Consider the following 14832-nt stretch of genomic DNA (forward strand, 5'->3'; position numbering starts at 1 on the left):
CAGCGGAATCTCCGGTCCTCGAAAAGCAATCGGCAGAACACAGTGACCACCAAATCAAAACGAGCAACCGCATCCATCATCAACGATGCGAATAATTTCCAGCCACTGTTCTCCTCATTAGCTATTCGTATCCCAGCCAACGTGAAGGAATCATGCTACGATCAGCTGGCATAGTTATCAACAACCTTCACTCACTGATTCTGAGCAGTCAAAACCCCTATCGCCGTTCACCTTTCAATGTTTGTCATCTCTGCCAGGTTCAAAGATGTCTTATAGAGATAAGCTGTGCCACACCGCTAGAATTATGGAGGTGACCAATACAGAGCAGCAGAATACGGACTCCACCAGTTTTAACTACCATGCAGTGCCCAAGAGAACTGGTCTTTATCGCAGTCCCATTCATCTCAAGTGTCCGCGTATTATCCAAGCAAGAGGGGCTTAGAGTCAAAATGAGGCTTAGTTGCTGGCGTGAGCAGAATTAAGCAGTCATTTTTATAATTTATCATCCGGCCTGAGGATTGATCGGAAATCCGGTGCCGTGATGTGTCCCAATATCTGGACGAAGAAAGTCCATCATGTGGCTGTGCATCATTCACGCGGGCTCAGGGGCTCCAGACGCTGTCAGAACCTTGCAACCTTAGGGACATACGGGCATGATGGATGGACTTGATGCCCTATTAAATGCGTTCGAAACGAACGCGGATGCGATTGGAACGACCTTCATGGCACTCGTCAGCTCGTCAGGTGTTCCATCTCCGGCCGAACCCCAAAGATGCCGAGCTTGGAGGATGTCGCATTCACAAGTCACCAGCCTTGAGCCTCAGCTTCGAAGGCTTGAGCGGCTAGAATGCGCTATCGCAGGTGCCAAAGCAATAGCTACTCGAATATCCAATCGACTCAACGGTTACTCCGCTCCTATATGTGGTCTACCACTTGACGTGCTGCGTATTATATTCGAAGCCATCATTGACAGTGTGCCTGGTCAACAGCACGAAGCAGAGTTGCTCCGGATAACCCAAGTGTCCTCGTTCTGGCGTAGAGTCGCGATTGGAACCAGCTCTTTGTGGCGATACGTTGATGCTTCATGGCCATTCGATCAGATCGACACATGGCATCAGCGTCGAGCGGGCCGCCCCTACCATCTATCTTGCACACGAGGACGAGGTGAGAACTTAGTCGACCCTCTCGCTCCTTCTGACTGCTCATCGCAGGACACTCTTCACATCGTGACACGATCAAGGATCCAAGTGAATTGTGGGACCAGTGGGACCATCTCAGAATCTCAGAAGTTCACAAGTTGTTTATCTGGATAAATTCGTCTTCCGTTCAACTTGGGACATCACTTCTGCATAGGTCCGACATTATTGGGGGGATGCAGAATTTGAAGACTTTGCGTGTGATGGGCCCCGGATCACGACGGAGCGCATATTTTCTCGCACCCCATGTCGAACACCTCCGTATCGAACACTTTCACACGGTGTCGTATTCACAGTTCACTAAGCTCCGCACCTTATTTTTGGAGTCTGTTGAATTGTCCATTAACGAATTAGCGAGTGCCCTGAGGTCGAATCAGAACCTAGAAAGACTTCAATTACAGTATCTCATTATACCTTCTGACGACCGCGCGATTGCTTCCATTAACGTCGAGCCTATCGTTCTCCCACACTTACAACATCTCGTCCTCCAAGCTACAAAGGCCCCTCATCTATCGGATCATATCGTCAGCGCCTTAGTGACTTGTGATTTGCGCACTGCCTACGCTCGCATTCCTTTCCAAGACCGTGATCCGCCCGGTATTGTGGCGTCCGCATCGATGTATGCTCGCTGGGTCAGTGCTCTGCTTTGTGTAGAATGCGAGTTTTTTGATTTTTTGATTTTTTCACCATAGCTGCGAACATGCGAACACCTCGAGAATCTTACTTTGTCCATTGGAAGAGGTGGAAGGTTCTTTTCCTCCTTTCTTAGCTCTTTCATGGAGAGCTCGTACTCGTTGTCATCACTGAGTCGGTTATCTGTTGCCGCATCCGCCGCGCACGACAGATATCCTTTCGATAGCATTCGAGCATTCTTGGAGTATCGACAGCAGGCTGCTGAGACATTGCCCCCACTCCATCTCGCATTGTCGGGTCTATCTGGATATGGTACATTGGATAACGAAAGAGTAAAAGGCTTCCAAGAAGACAGGCTTGTCGATGAAATTCAAGTACTGTTGAAAGAGGAATCTCCCTCTTTAGGTTTCGATCCGTTTCAATTATGAAGGCTTGGAGTATCGCCGCCACTCTGGCTACATGACACTTCGGGCTTGTCTTCAAGTCACATCCTTTTCACCCATTTACGGATCACAGCTCCTTATGTATTCCGAGCTTTCCTTGAACTTTAACCATATGTTGTAGTAAGCAATCATCTCTGGATTATATATTCCGATGCATAGTCCATGTACGCTAGTATCCCCACATGTGGGATCTAAAATGCTACGTAGTACGGGGTGAATACGCAGCCAAGGCATTCACAATACGAATGTGGAGATCCAATGACTACGAGTGTTCACGACGTGAGACCCAGGGTTTAGTTTTTCTCTTCATCAGGCTCGGTAGAAGGTAAGATCTGGCTCTCAGGGCGGATGCACACCCAAGCGTCCTCAGTTGGTGGATTCGCTTTGAATAATTTCCCTAGGCGAGCGTCTGTTGGTAGGGTGTTTGAGATTACGCCCGAAGCAGTATCAAGAAATTAGTCTCACATTCTGGATCGCTCTCTATGCGGACGAAGTGCTGAAGTTTCCAGGGAGTACCGGCCACGGCTTCATCCCTCCGTTTCTGACGCTCAGCATTCTGCCGTTAAAAACTAGCATTAACACTGCTCACTCATCTAGTGAAGAACACATACCTCAATCTTGGTCTTCTCCCTGCTGGCCAGATCGAAGTCACCCGTCCGAATACCCTTGGAGACCTCACTCCAGAGCCTCCTGGTCTCCATCGGGTCCTGCTCACTGATGTCACTGACGATGATCTCTGTTCTGGGCCCAGTGACGTCCGTGAAAATGCGCCCATCCTTGAGCTTGCTGGTCGCCGTCCATGTACCCTCAGCCACGTACTTGGGGGTTGTTGACGGAGTGGGCAATTCCCCAGATGCGGCGACAGATGCAGGGCTGGGCAAAGGAGGATACACGAAGGCTTTGAAAGAATGCGACTTTCCAGTGAAGTAACCTTTGCCTTTGTACTCGATCATTGAGTAGTATCCAGACGAGGAGGCGATGTACGAGTTTTCTGTCAGCTCGACATATGGGGAGCCATACCATATGCCTGAATGGGCATTAGCATATTGGTTCGCAAAATGGGCATCCGTAATTGTCACCTTCAATACGTAGTTTAGGGAGGGTAATCAGGTGCGTCTCCGTCGCTCCACTAGGGAGTGTTACGGTTAAAAGTGCGTGTCCAACTTGTTTAACTAGAAGTTAACCCAAAAACGAGTTGATCACTGCACGTGAAACCCCCAAAAAATAAGCTCAGGCGCGAGACAACTCACCATTAAGCGTGCTTGAAGAGAAGCTGGTCTTCTGTGCATTATGCCCCTGAAGAACAAGTCCTTTCGATTTGTTCTCTATGATGTAGGCCGTGATTGGCGGGTGATGGGAGACTTGTTCAACGACCAAGGTCTGCTCCCCTGATCCAGCAACGCTGGGCCAATGGCCATAGAAAAGTCTATCGAGAAGGCGACAACACGAAAAGGGAGCCGGTCAGCTGGGCGCTAAAATATGGACGCTTTATACACATACTCGCCGAGAGCAGGATTCAGGGGCCTTGACGGGACCGTCATATCAAAGCGAAGAAATGGGGGTTGGGGTGCTTACTTCTTCTCCGATCCCATCTGGTCATTTCGGGTCGTGTATTGACCCTTGAGAGTGGACTGTTTGGGCGGTGATGAGAAACCAGCGTTGATGTGCACAAGAATGATGATCAACTTACGATGAACCATTTCAGTACTCGGACGTGACGTTCCTCTTCATTAGGTGCATCTGCAATAGCTGCGAATAGAGAAGGCCTTTCGCCCCAATATGCTGTTGAATCGGAAATGAATCGCGGTCAGGCTAAATGGCCACTTGCTCAGTCGCGTCTCCAATGACGACAGCTCACAAGGATATTCAGTAAGAGAAACGGGAGAAAGGATAAACGGAGGCGCTGTCATGTTATAAAGGTCTCCAGAGAACGAGGCAATCCTGGATCGTACAAGGCAACATTGCAACGAGGAGAGTTGAACCAAAGGGCGACATTTCAAGTAATGATCGATGTGCTTACGCCTTGACGAATTGAGTCCATGAGGTGCGCTGTGATTGCGGGACGCCTGCACCGGCATCGCTGGGTTCTGAAGACATGGCAAATTGTGGAGTGACGAACTGGAGTGATGGCGAGAAACCGAGTTATGGAGTTGCTGCGCCAAATAAGGCTGTGCCCGTGATCTCTAAGGAATGTATGGGTGCACCGTTTCAAATATTCAATGTCGATTCAGGTCATGCCGGTGCGATAGTGTTACATTCTACACTTGAGATACTCAAAGGTGCAGTAAGTCACCAAACGCGAGAGCAAACCTTTCATTTTCTCTGCCGAAACACACCGACGGCCATAAGCGCAAGAGGAGTATCCATGACACTCTCGCCAACCTGAGCAAGGTGCGTGTGGCGGTTGAGGCTCCCGAACCAGGAGTCAGAAGGCATTGAGGAAACAGAGGGTGAGTCAGGGCGAATGCAGACACACTTGCAAAGTAGCTGCCTTCCGCCTGCCGATGGGGAAGACGCCATATTCCAGCGCCTTGATGAAGAGTGCCCGAAATCCAGACCCCGATAACTCTCTCATTGCTTTTGTTGGAATTATTTCTCCATGATGAGGCGTGAACCCCCAAATCACGATCTGCTCACACAAGCCATCCGAAGTCGTTCCTTGACTGGAGCGTTGTATGGTGCTTGTGATGTTCATGTGGCCGAATACTCAACCTTTCTTGCGGATGGTCCACTTCATGCACCGCCCAACGAGTGTAGACGCACTTGTATGGAAGCACGGCGGATACTTGCCCATCACTTTGAACTGTCTCCGGGTCCTTCGGGTCTTTCTGTAAATTTCCAGCAGCGGGTGAGATTCTCATGCGATTTGTGATAACCATAATGACATATTGGTGTTCTGCAGCAACCGAGCATTCTTGGACGAAGGCGTTCTTGTGCACAGCGCCACAAGCACTCAAAGCCCACATAGACAAGCACACTGTGCCCCTAAGGGATGGGGAAGTCACGATTAGTTGATGAATTCAGTCGGACGAATGTCGCGATTCCAATGAATCTGCGTTCCTATGGGACGACTGGCAAGAGCCCATTTGACTCCCGACTTGAACTGTAGGCTTTCCCCCCAAGCATTTTCAAGCCGCTACACGACTCCACCCGAATCGAATCCCCTCTGATTATTTTCTGAGATAGCCAAGATTTCAACGGCAGACTTGCGGAGAAGGTAGTTCGCAAGGCAGAAGAGGTGTGGCCATTTCGTATTCTATGTGGAACTCCTTGTTTGTGGTTGACATGGGATTCGCGTGTCATCAGCTCATGAAGGTCGTTGAGGATGTACTGAAAAAAGCTGGATTCCGCAAGGGAGCTAGGACAACGAGGTGCGACAGTGGCAATGCCAATGGTAGCCCCGTAAGCCCCGAGCAAGCTGGCCGGCAGATTTGCGGGCCCAAGCCCCACCGTCCCCCTTCTTTCCTCTTTCTCCACCATCTCTTTTACCCATGGCTTCTCCACCACGTGCCGACTCGATCCACATGCTCACCCTTTCGCTGAGCAAAATGCAGGGACTGGGAGCCGCCAAGACTCAACGCCCTTCGCTGCCTTTTGTTCATTGAACTGCCGGCCGAGACACAATAAGGCCTTTCCACTCCACACGAGGGCTGACCACGACGGTACCCTTCACCCCAGCCGCTGACACATACACTTCGGGCCTACAGCAGCAACCCGCGCGATCCCTGCAGGGGCCGCACGCCTCATTTTGTGGTAGTTCTTCAACTCACTGCCTTCACCCCAACCCGTCAGGAATGGATGGCGCTCCCTTGGTCCATCCGATGCTCGCAGACTAGCGAATATCCTTCTTGCCCGAGAAATCAACAAGCACAAGTGCACAAGGGTGGTGAGGTCAGGGCACACCCGGGAGGTGTTGACACTGGCATGTCGACAGGAGTGGTGTGTTGTGATGTGCTTGTAGTGGGGCCTCTGGATCCGCAGATATGGTAGGATCCGCAGCTTGTTCCGCAGGCGCTGCATTACTCCCGCGAGTGGCGCACCGGCTCCCCCCGATGCAGCTACGAGATCGAAAGGAATTTAATCGTCAAGGATCCTGCATGGGTAATTGATCCTGCACTTCACAAGGCAGAAATACTTTTCTTGGTACCGGTATCTCATGCGACAATCGAAATACAGTTTGGATTCTAAACTCGCAGAGGATCGCAAGCCTGCTTGGTCCATATGCCTGTCATACGCTGAAAATGGATTTCGCAAATTGTCTGAGGTTCTCATCGCAGATATATTCCCCAATGTTTTCAACGAAGCACCAAGTGCCCCATGAAAATCCCCAGGTTCCTCTCGAAGATTTCTTCTGATATCAGACTTGAGGACCACGCCAAATCACCTTGAGATAACACGTCAGAGTCCCGATTTCTTCTCCACGATTGTATCCGGGATCTCACATAAATGCACGCCGAAGCTGCCATCATGACTGTCAAAGCCTCTGCTCGACGCGACAGCATGCAGGCTGACCACAATCCCACGCTTTGAAATGGTAACCCTGCCTCAGAAGTATTATCCCAATATTCTCTCGCTATAAGGAGTCGACGTTAATTGTGTAATTGATCAGCGGGATTGTAGCCTGAGAGTACTGTTGTCATGAACGCAGCACAATTTTCCATGGGCAGGAGTGATGCTCATATTGGGTCTATATCCCGCGGCGCATGTAATATGATGGCACGAGAATCTAGAACTTTCCCCTGTCCTTGTTCTCCCGAATGCATTCCTGATGCATTCTCCTGTGACAAAAGCTACTTACATAAGTGAGCACGTTTCCAACCTCCCTCGGGATCGCACACCCGAGGCGGAAGCAAAGAAAACAAACAGGCAAGGAATGAAGGCGCAATTCCGTAGAATTGTCTAGACTGCAGGGTCCCGCATCCCTTAAATTTTCCTGCTAGAACTTGTCCGCGTTGTTTATCATGACGCTACCTTTCAGCACAGACCAAATTCCGTCTTTGACGGGGAAGATAGCATTGATCACGGGGGGTAACAATGGAATTGGGTTCGAGACTGTGCGGCAGTTAGCACTACATGGTGCTAAAGTGTGGATAGCGTGCGTTTTCTCTTATCTCTACGTCACTCCCGGCCTACTGACTTTGGTTTTCTCTTCGTCGTGAATGTAGGTGCCGAACACCTTCGAAGGAGAAGATGCTATACAAAGGTTGAAAGAAGCCCACCCGGAGGCTACACTTGATCTCCATTGCATTCAGCTTGTTTTGGATGACCTGCAATCTGTGCTCAAGTGCTCCGACGCATTTCTTAGCAGGGAGAAAAGGCTGGATATATTGATATGTAAGCTATGGTCCTACCCTACGGCATTGCCATCTCATTCATCTACTCGGCACCATAGGTAACGCCGGTAAATACGAATCCGATTGGCTCTACTTCGCGCTTAAGGTTCATTCACTTCAGGCATAATGGTGCCTCCCTACCAGCTAACCAAGGTGCAGTTCTCTACTTCATAGCTCGCCTCAATATGATTGACAACAACAATATCAGGATGGCTACGAACAACAATTCCAAGTGAACCATTTGTCGCATTTCTTGTTTGTTCGGCGCTTGCTTCCGCTTCTTAGAGAGAGTGGCAAGGTGAACATCGATCCTCTACAATGATGTCGCATCTTTTGTGACGCTGCACCTCATCAAGGCATCTGGACGTCCAAGTCGGATCGTCATGCTCTCATCCACAGCTCACCGCATAATTTCTTTGGTTCGTTGTTTCTGGGCTCGTAAAGGAATTGATTGATTAGTCCTTGAAACACTGTCCTTTAGACCTCTTCCATTCCCCCGATTTCACCTCAAAACAGGCTGTCAATCGTCGTTTCGGCCATCAGTATCTTGAATGGACAACGCACCCTCCGAGCCTCCGATACTCGCAGAGCAAACTAGCCAATATCCTTTTTGCCCGAGAAATCAACAAGCGGGAGGTGGTGATGATGTTAAGGCTATCGCGGTACATCCAGGAACCGTCGACACTGGTACGTCAGCGAAAACGTGTTGCCATTTACCGGTAGTGAGACTGCGGAATATGCAGATTTGTTCCAGCACTTGCCTTGGGGTTTTGGAAATTTGATTCGCAAGGTCCTGATTAGTCCGGCGAATGGCGCGTTGTCTTCTCTTTATGCAGCCACGAGCTCAGAGATCGAAGAAAAAGATTTATGGTGAGGTGACTAAATATTTGAGTTTTCACTGGTTTTTCATCGTAATTTGTTCCTGCGCTTCGTGCACCAGGGATACTCTCCCTGGGGCGTATGGATATCCCATATGGCGAACGAAATACAGCACAGATCCCAAACTAGCGGAAGATCGTAAGTTCGCTTTGATAGTCTAATTTGTTTTGTCGTGTGCTGATAAAGGTTTTTCACAAAGTGTGGAACTTGTCGGAGGCGCTTCTTGTAGAAAAATTCCCAAATCTTGTCCTCGAAACCCTCTCAAGTTCTTAAGGTGCCGATAGATGCAACATTGATTTTGAAGATTTGTATGTTGGATGGTGATGAGAATTGAATAATATCTCCATTGCCACAGAAGCATCTGTTCCAAGTTTTCACAGCAGGTTCGGATGATTGATCAGAGAATTATTGTGCCCAACTCTATTGTAGTGAGCATCGCAAGCTTCGGGTCTTCGATTCATAGTGAGTAGTGCTCACAAGAATGAGGACCCATAATTGTAGTGTTCATCCTTCTTCGCGGCTCGGATAATGCGACATCCAGGCTAGGCAGGTGACCAGCCTCTCTTTAACGGGAAGAAGAATATTCAGGCGGGAGCTCTAAGGCATAGCGTTGAGATCATCTGATTTATTGACAGCACGTGACCATGTGAACCAATTCATTGGTTCTGATTCAATTCGTTGTTTTTGTCCTCACAATGTAGAAGAATCGCTCCAAACAGTTTTTATTATCCGCGTTGGATGACTCATTGGTTAGGGTGGTTAACAACATCTCATTGTCAATGAGGTATTGTTAACCACCCCTAACAATTGCTGTAAATCGGTGTTCCTTTGTTCTGTAACTGACCTATATATGCCGCTACTTCTTCTCTTGGTCTCTTCATTCCGGACCTCCCAACTACCTCACCTTCTCTTCGTCCGAGTCGACTGGGATATCTCGCCTATATCTATACCCTTCCAAAGTTTCCCTAGGATATCTTTACTTCGTCTATTCCTATCATTATGCGGCTGGCTGCTCCAATTTTCACTCGCACTGCCAATGGCCCCGATTCGGGCTTGTTCAGAGTCAACTCGGCAGTCTTCGAGAACGTCCCCATTCCAAGACATTCCCCCAGCCCCAACCTTAGAGCTCCGCCGTTAAGACCCTTCTTGATAAGACTTCCTTCTGAAAAGACGAATGACGAATATGACTGTTCTGCGGCATCCACACCTTCTTTTGTGCGTAATGTTACTCTCCCTCTCTTTCTTCTCCTCAGTTGAAGTCGCTCATTCATCGTCTCTCTAGGGACCACAACCTTCTATCGAGCTTGTTAAGCCTACTGATGGACCCTGGATTAACGCTTCGACGTTCGCCACCCCAGCCTCACCGCAGGAAACCGAAGGACGATGTTATCCGCGGATATTTTTTATTCTCGGGTTCTGTGCGTTCTGGTTTATCCTCACCCGTCGTCCCCACCTCTGATTGAGCGCTCCTAATGTTGGTAGTCTTCCCATTGCTCTGGGCTGTAGGAGGTGCCTTTCTCTGGCGGAAGATTGACACATCACACCAACCTGAAGCTGGAATGAATACACCCCAACAATCCACAGAAATAATCTCTCGTTTGCGCGACCGTGATGATACGTGGGCATGGAGATGCATGTATGTCAACTCGCTTCCTTATCATGTTCCTCAAAGTTTCAACTGAACGGTGCCACCGATTCATTCATTAATACATTAGAGCCATCCTCGCCACCGAAATACTCCTCGTCTGCTTCACACTTCTCGTTCTTTATCGCAAAAATATCTTATAGGATTTCTTCGTCAGGACGGATACCAAAGGGGATTTATCTAACGCTGGGTTTTTGTTGTTGTATTCACCATATACCAGAACTTTTTTGAGGTTCTTGCAGCCAGTTTTGTTTCTTGTATCACGGACATTGCATGTTAATTGTGATACATGTAGCCTTGAGTCTAACTTTGCTTTTGATTTGTAGTTAACATCACGAACGTCCGTTTGTGATGATCCAGGAGTAGCAATAATATTTGACCCATCGATTGTTAGCCATCACTGTTTCCAGCTGGCAGATACGGCTGCAAGCACAAGCACAAGACAAGACGCAACAGTGGTGTTTCTTGACGAGGAACTCCGATGCCCAGGTGGGTTGCCCGTAACGTGAATGCTACGCTTATGGTTGCACACCTGCATCAAGACGTAGTGATCGGCGCTGTGATGACCAACTTCCCCTCCCCAACGATCCACTGAGCTTTGGCTTCATCTACATTAAGACCAACTTTTGTGTTCGTCGCTGCAGCTTTGAAGGAAGTCAGAATAGGTACGTCTAGGTGAGCATAGAGGCTCTGGCACGTAAAGATAAGCCGATTGGGTTCAAGATCAACCGTGCACTCCGAGTGGTGTTCCCTACTCTGCAAAGGACAAATTAGTAGGAAAGTACATTTTGGGTGCTATATTTAGACTAAATGAGCTTACCAGGTGAGGGACCGCAATGGTAATAATTGCTCTACGTAAGTCTGGAGTGGCATTTTCGATTGATATTTCCCAGACAGGAAGAGGCTTGGCACTGGTATCGTCTGCAACCGTGGACTGTGCGGTCCTTTCGATGACTTGAGGATGGAGGTTGGTGCGGGCTTTGAGGAGGAAGGGGACTTGGAGTCTGACGGTGCGAGTTCTTCGATGAGAAGTTTTGAGGACGAGGCGGCGACTGGCTTAGCAGTGTCTGGAGACCAATATGACGGCACAAGTACTGTTCTTGGTGTAAAGGGCCTTTTGACTTTATGTTTGGTGTTCCGACCTCTACAATGCTCGAATTACACCTTCATGACTCACTTGACAGAGGTTGGGTGGCACTCACCTCTTCCAAGCGTCAAACCACTCTTATCTTCAACCCGTTCTAGTGCAATTTCTTAGGGACAAGGCAGAGCCATATAGATCAGAAAGTGCATGGTTAGAAAAAGTCAATCGCTAACTTAACGACTTACCTGTTATGAACGTCCTGTAGTCGAGATCCTTCGATACACGTTCACGAATGGACGTATTAAAGATTGTGTCAAAAACTAACGAAGCGTTCCCCCCTATGAAGTGCGAGGAATCATAGGTCATTCATTAACCGAACCAATCGTGACTAGTTAGGTCGATGACGGAAAGTGCGACGAAAACAGACCCTTGTCCAGGACTTCCCGGCCATCACTGACTATGACCGGAACATAGTATGCACCGTCATCCCCGGCCATCGCTTTCCGGATGTCGCTCTCGGATGCCTTGGGCGGTGGAGGCACTGCATCGTCATACGCGATGTTAACGAAGATCTTCAAACCAGCGGGAACGGGGATGGATTTGAGCACGGGCTCAGGTATATCTAGAATCCCCTTGTTTGAGGCATCCTGAGCCTGTTTTTTGGTATCGGAATCAGGTGGAAGTCCTCGAGGGGTGTAGACGCCTGGCGTCTGGCATATAGTTTTTACAACAAATCCGGCCACCGGGTTTAGTTCAACTCTCTTCGTGCGCGCACTTTCGGAACATTGGTGAGGGGGACGTGTTTGGCACACAATGATGATCTCTTACTTCATTTCACACAACAGTTTCTGCTCTACTTTAGTAGAGGTTGGCCAAATCGATGAACGGCAATGGCCGCCTACGCTTGCAATTCCCGACGTTTCAAGCCCGCCCACGCTGGTTGAGCAATCTGACTACAATATCGTGGAGATAATCCCGTACTTATCGACTTCGACCCCGTCTGTCCCGTTAGCTCATATTTGCGCGACTCGATCCTCTGCGTCGAAGTAGTTATAATGTACCCGGGTTTTCGTGAGACTCCATTAAGCATTTGATTTCCCTAACTAGTTTTATAAAGGCATTGTTCATTGCGATGTTCTGGACCTAATGTTTATCTAATTTATCCAACGCGCTTTCATCAAAGCTTGTGTACTTCCAACCGCTTCGGGTCCTGAGTGGCGTCATGAAGGATATTTTCTCATAATATTGCGACACCGTACTCGTCGCACGCCCCGCCCCGACACAATGATCATTGAGCGTGAGGAGAGTTCATTTCTACCAGGACCACACTCGCGCCTTGCGCTTCGGGCCCGACGTCGGACGGAAAATGCCGCAACCTACATACATAAAGTATCTGATTCACGACAGATTTGCAAGAAGTTGTGTGTTCTTGCCTTTTGCTTTTTCTCCACCAACTACTTTACTTTCTCTGTTTCTTAATGGCTTCTACACTTGCTCAAGATGGTCGTGTCATCGACGACACCCGTATCCTAGGCGTGAGTTTCGGCGACCGATCGGACTTTGGGACCATCACAGCGTTTTCCTTCAGTACGATCCTCTCATTCAACCGGCCTTGATTCGTCAAGAAATTCCTCTTACTCCCCGATCCGTTAAAACGGTGGCTGATGGGCGGCGGATTGCCGCCAGTATCCTCGCTGGACGCGATCCCCGTGTACTTGTCATCGTCGGGCCTTGCTCAATCCATTCTCCTCAGTTAGCCTTGGATTATTCATTCAGGCTTAAAGAGCTCGCGACATCGTTAGGTGGGCTCTTCATCGTCATGCGTGCATATTTGTGAGTAGCCTAATTTTCTGGACGAGTCATTCACGCACATGGCTGACATCTGCCATTTTCAAATAGCGAAGTCGGTCTTGTTCAATTGTCTTGAGACTCGACGCTGACATAGGACTTCCTGTTTAAGAAACCACGCACGACCGTTGGCTGTGGGTCTGTGCTCACCAATTTCAACTCCAGAAGTGCTCATCTTCGTTTACAGGGAAAGGGTTGATTAATGATCCCGACATTGACAACACATTCAAAATCAACAAAGGGCTTCGTATCGGCAGACAACTTCTTTGTGACATCACTGATATGGGACTGCCTGTTGGCTCGGAGCTTTTGGATACGGTTTCGCCACAATTCCTTGCTGTAACGTATTATGCTTGTGGGTGCGAATAAGCGCTGATATTGCTATGAAGGATTGCTTGAGTTGGGGTGCCATCGGCGCACGCACCACTGAATCTCAACTTCACCGCGAACTCGCCTCCGGTGTATCTTTCCCCATTGGTACGCTGCCTTCAGGGCGTAATTATCACCCAATGCTAATTGGCGTCATTTTAGGTTTCAAGAATGGCACTGATGGCTCCGTCCGTGTTGCAGTTGATGCTATGCGCAGTGCATCAAATCCCCATGCGTTCATGGGTGTTACAAACCAAGGTCTTGCAGCGATTGTCAAGACTACCGGGAACCCCGATCTGCACGTTATCCTTCGTGGTGGCACAAAGGGAACGAATTATGACGCACAGTCCGTTCAGGCTGTCGAAAATGACCTCAAAAAAGCGAGACCTGAGGCTTTCCCGAGCATCATGGTTGATGCTAGCCGTGCGTGTTGTCTCTCCTACACCTAGCGCCAGTTGCACTGACATGTAGTATTAAGATGGGAACTCGCTCAAAAACCATAACAACCAGCCCAAGGTTGTTGATGTGATCTGCGAACAGTTGAAGGCTGGTGCCACGGCTATCACTGGGGTAATGATTGAGTCGAACATCAATGCTGGTCGTCAGGATGTTCCACCTGAGGGTCCTGAGGGTCTCCAGTATGGTATTAGTATCACCGATGCCTGCATCGGCTGGGAAACCACCGTCAGGGTTTTGGAACGTTTGAATTCTGTGCGTACCTTCCCATAAGATTCGTGGAGGTTGGTCGCTCAGTGTCTTTTCTTAGGCTGCTCTTGCTCGACGCACTTCTTCCGTTTGAGTCTGAACGAACCCAGGCCTTTCAGGCCCCGGATAATGGGGGATTGCTCTGGAAGCCTTCGTTTCTTGATCATCTAAAACGCGTTCTTTGCCACTGAACAGACGACGCCATTTGTAATACAATGTGCTCAGAGTACATAGATTTATTCCCGCTACTCTGTAGCGGGTCTTGTAAAATTTTCGACCCTGATTGAATGCGTTTGATGACGAGGTCCTCTATTATTGCCAATTCTACATAACCAGGGTCCTCCAGCTCATTAATTTAAAGTTGATGAGGAACGAGATTACCTTCAAATCAAGAGGCTTCGACGTCCTGTCGGGGCCGTCGCCACGCTATTCTTGTCGCATTCGCTCACACACAAGTCAATTTCACTTATACCACCCACTCTTACAACATATGCTGTTGTGTCCGGAGGTGTGGTGTCAATGTCTCCCTCCAGCGTTACGCTTCAGGTCTGTTATAAATGTCATCGCAGTCTCAAACGTGGTCGCATTCCAAAAACTGCACTGGCTAACGATTTATACTTTGGCCGACACCACCACAGCTCGCGGATTTCATTGAGGAGGCGCTGATCGCGAGAAGACGTGCCAAAAGTTGGATTGT

General features: G+C 48.9%; 6 protein-coding genes across 6 annotated transcripts; 4 read left to right on the plus strand and 2 right to left on the minus strand.

The window, feature by feature from the left end:
* Positions 1–2351: 2351 nt before the first annotated feature.
* EI90DRAFT_2969277 (Oxysterol-binding protein) lies at positions 2352–4430 on the minus strand. The gene is made up of 10 exons (XM_039055644.1): positions 4293–4430; positions 4131–4213; positions 3963–4054; positions 3848–3903; positions 3773–3796; positions 3523–3698; positions 3352–3444; positions 2884–3299; positions 2738–2828; positions 2352–2681 (listed from the first exon to the last, which is right to left on the minus strand). The coding sequence occupies exons 1-10, from the start codon at positions 4367–4369 to the stop codon at positions 2566–2568; spliced, it is 1224 nt and encodes a 407-aa protein (XP_038918741.1). The 5' UTR covers positions 4370–4430; the 3' UTR covers positions 2352–2565.
* A 657-nt stretch (positions 4431–5087) lies between these two features.
* Positions 5088–5878, plus strand: EI90DRAFT_243511 (uncharacterized protein). Its single transcript, XM_039053028.1, has 4 exons — positions 5088–5116; positions 5175–5377; positions 5459–5510; positions 5579–5878. The coding sequence occupies exons 2-4, from the start codon at positions 5265–5267 to the stop codon at positions 5813–5815; spliced, it is 402 nt and encodes a 133-aa protein (XP_038918742.1). The 5' UTR covers positions 5088–5116; positions 5175–5264; the 3' UTR covers positions 5816–5878.
* A 1355-nt stretch (positions 5879–7233) lies between these two features.
* On the plus strand, positions 7234–8757 carry EI90DRAFT_3119977 (uncharacterized protein; the record flags this gene model as incomplete). The annotated part of the gene is made up of 11 exons (XM_039063264.1): positions 7234–7356; positions 7438–7606; positions 7665–7673; positions 7727–7758; positions 7814–7837; positions 7891–7903; positions 7962–8024; positions 8087–8292; positions 8360–8475; positions 8546–8622; positions 8684–8757. 11 exons carry the CDS (start codon positions 7234–7236, stop codon positions 8755–8757), a joined length of 906 nt encoding a protein of 301 aa, XP_038918743.1.
* Positions 8758–9374: 617 nt separating this feature from the next.
* EI90DRAFT_3046804 (uncharacterized protein) lies at positions 9375–10762 on the plus strand (the record flags this gene model as incomplete). Its single annotated transcript, XM_039059501.1, has 4 exons — positions 9375–9699; positions 9767–9902; positions 9967–10120; positions 10200–10762. Coding segments are annotated over exons 1-4 (573 nt in total), but the record flags the coding sequence as incomplete, so codon positions are not given.
* EI90DRAFT_3119979 (pre-RNA processing PIH1/Nop17-domain-containing protein) lies at positions 10667–12046 on the minus strand (the record flags this gene model as incomplete). The annotated part of the gene is made up of 6 exons (XM_039063265.1): positions 10667–10880; positions 10950–11196; positions 11332–11382; positions 11459–11551; positions 11641–11987; positions 12042–12046. 6 exons carry the CDS (start codon positions 12044–12046, stop codon positions 10667–10669), a joined length of 957 nt encoding a protein of 318 aa, XP_038918745.1.
* A 563-nt stretch (positions 12047–12609) lies between these two features.
* EI90DRAFT_3152751 (uncharacterized protein) lies at positions 12610–14479 on the plus strand. The gene is made up of 9 exons (XM_039065812.1): positions 12610–12748; positions 12802–13046; positions 13113–13125; positions 13174–13195; positions 13249–13400; positions 13451–13538; positions 13593–13853; positions 13909–14141; positions 14197–14479. Exons 1-9 carry the CDS (start codon positions 12692–12694, stop codon positions 14227–14229), a joined length of 1104 nt encoding a protein of 367 aa, XP_038918746.1. The 5' UTR covers positions 12610–12691; the 3' UTR covers positions 14230–14479.
* The last annotated feature ends 353 nt before the right edge of the window (positions 14480–14832 follow it).

This window comes from Cantharellus anzutake (assembly GCF_015039405.1).
Source record: "Cantharellus anzutake strain C23 chromosome Unknown EI90scaffold_12, whole genome shotgun sequence".
Lineage (NCBI taxonomy): Eukaryota > Fungi > Basidiomycota > Agaricomycetes > Cantharellales > Hydnaceae > Cantharellus > Cantharellus anzutake.

What these genes read in the sequence shown, in the direction of transcription:
- EI90DRAFT_2969277 (XM_039055644.1), bottom strand. Translation starts at nt 4,369, where the DNA reads ATGTCTTCAGAACCCAGCGATGCCGGTGCAGGCGTCCCGCAATCACAG. An exon ending in TGGACTCAATTCGTCAAGGC is followed by an intron (nt 4,214 to 4,292) that starts GTAAGCACATCG and finishes TGTACGATCCAG; the next exon opens with GATTGCCTCGTTCTCTGGAG. An exon ending in GAGTACTGAAATGGTTCATC is followed by an intron (nt 3,904 to 3,962) that starts GTAAGTTGATCA and finishes CCGCCCAAACAG; the next exon opens with TCCACTCTCAAGGGTCAATA.
- EI90DRAFT_243511 (XM_039053028.1), top strand. Translation starts at nt 5,265, where the DNA reads ATGGGGAAGTCACGATTAGTTGATGAATTCAGTCGGACGAATGTCGCG. An exon ending in TTTGACTCCCGACTTGAACT is followed by an intron (nt 5,378 to 5,458) that starts GTAGGCTTTCCC and finishes TTTCTGAGATAG; the next exon opens with CCAAGATTTCAACGGCAGAC. An exon ending in TAGTTCGCAAGGCAGAAGAG is followed by an intron (nt 5,511 to 5,578) that starts GTGTGGCCATTT and finishes GCGTGTCATCAG; the next exon opens with CTCATGAAGGTCGTTGAGGA.
- EI90DRAFT_3152751 (XM_039065812.1), top strand. Translation starts at nt 12,692, where the DNA reads ATGGCTTCTACACTTGCTCAAGATGGTCGTGTCATCGACGACACCCGT. An exon ending in CGGTGTATCTTTCCCCATTG is followed by an intron (nt 13,539 to 13,592) that starts GTACGCTGCCTT and finishes GCGTCATTTTAG; the next exon opens with GTTTCAAGAATGGCACTGAT. An exon ending in TTTTGGAACGTTTGAATTCT is followed by an intron (nt 14,142 to 14,196) that starts GTGCGTACCTTC and finishes GTCTTTTCTTAG; the next exon opens with GCTGCTCTTGCTCGACGCAC.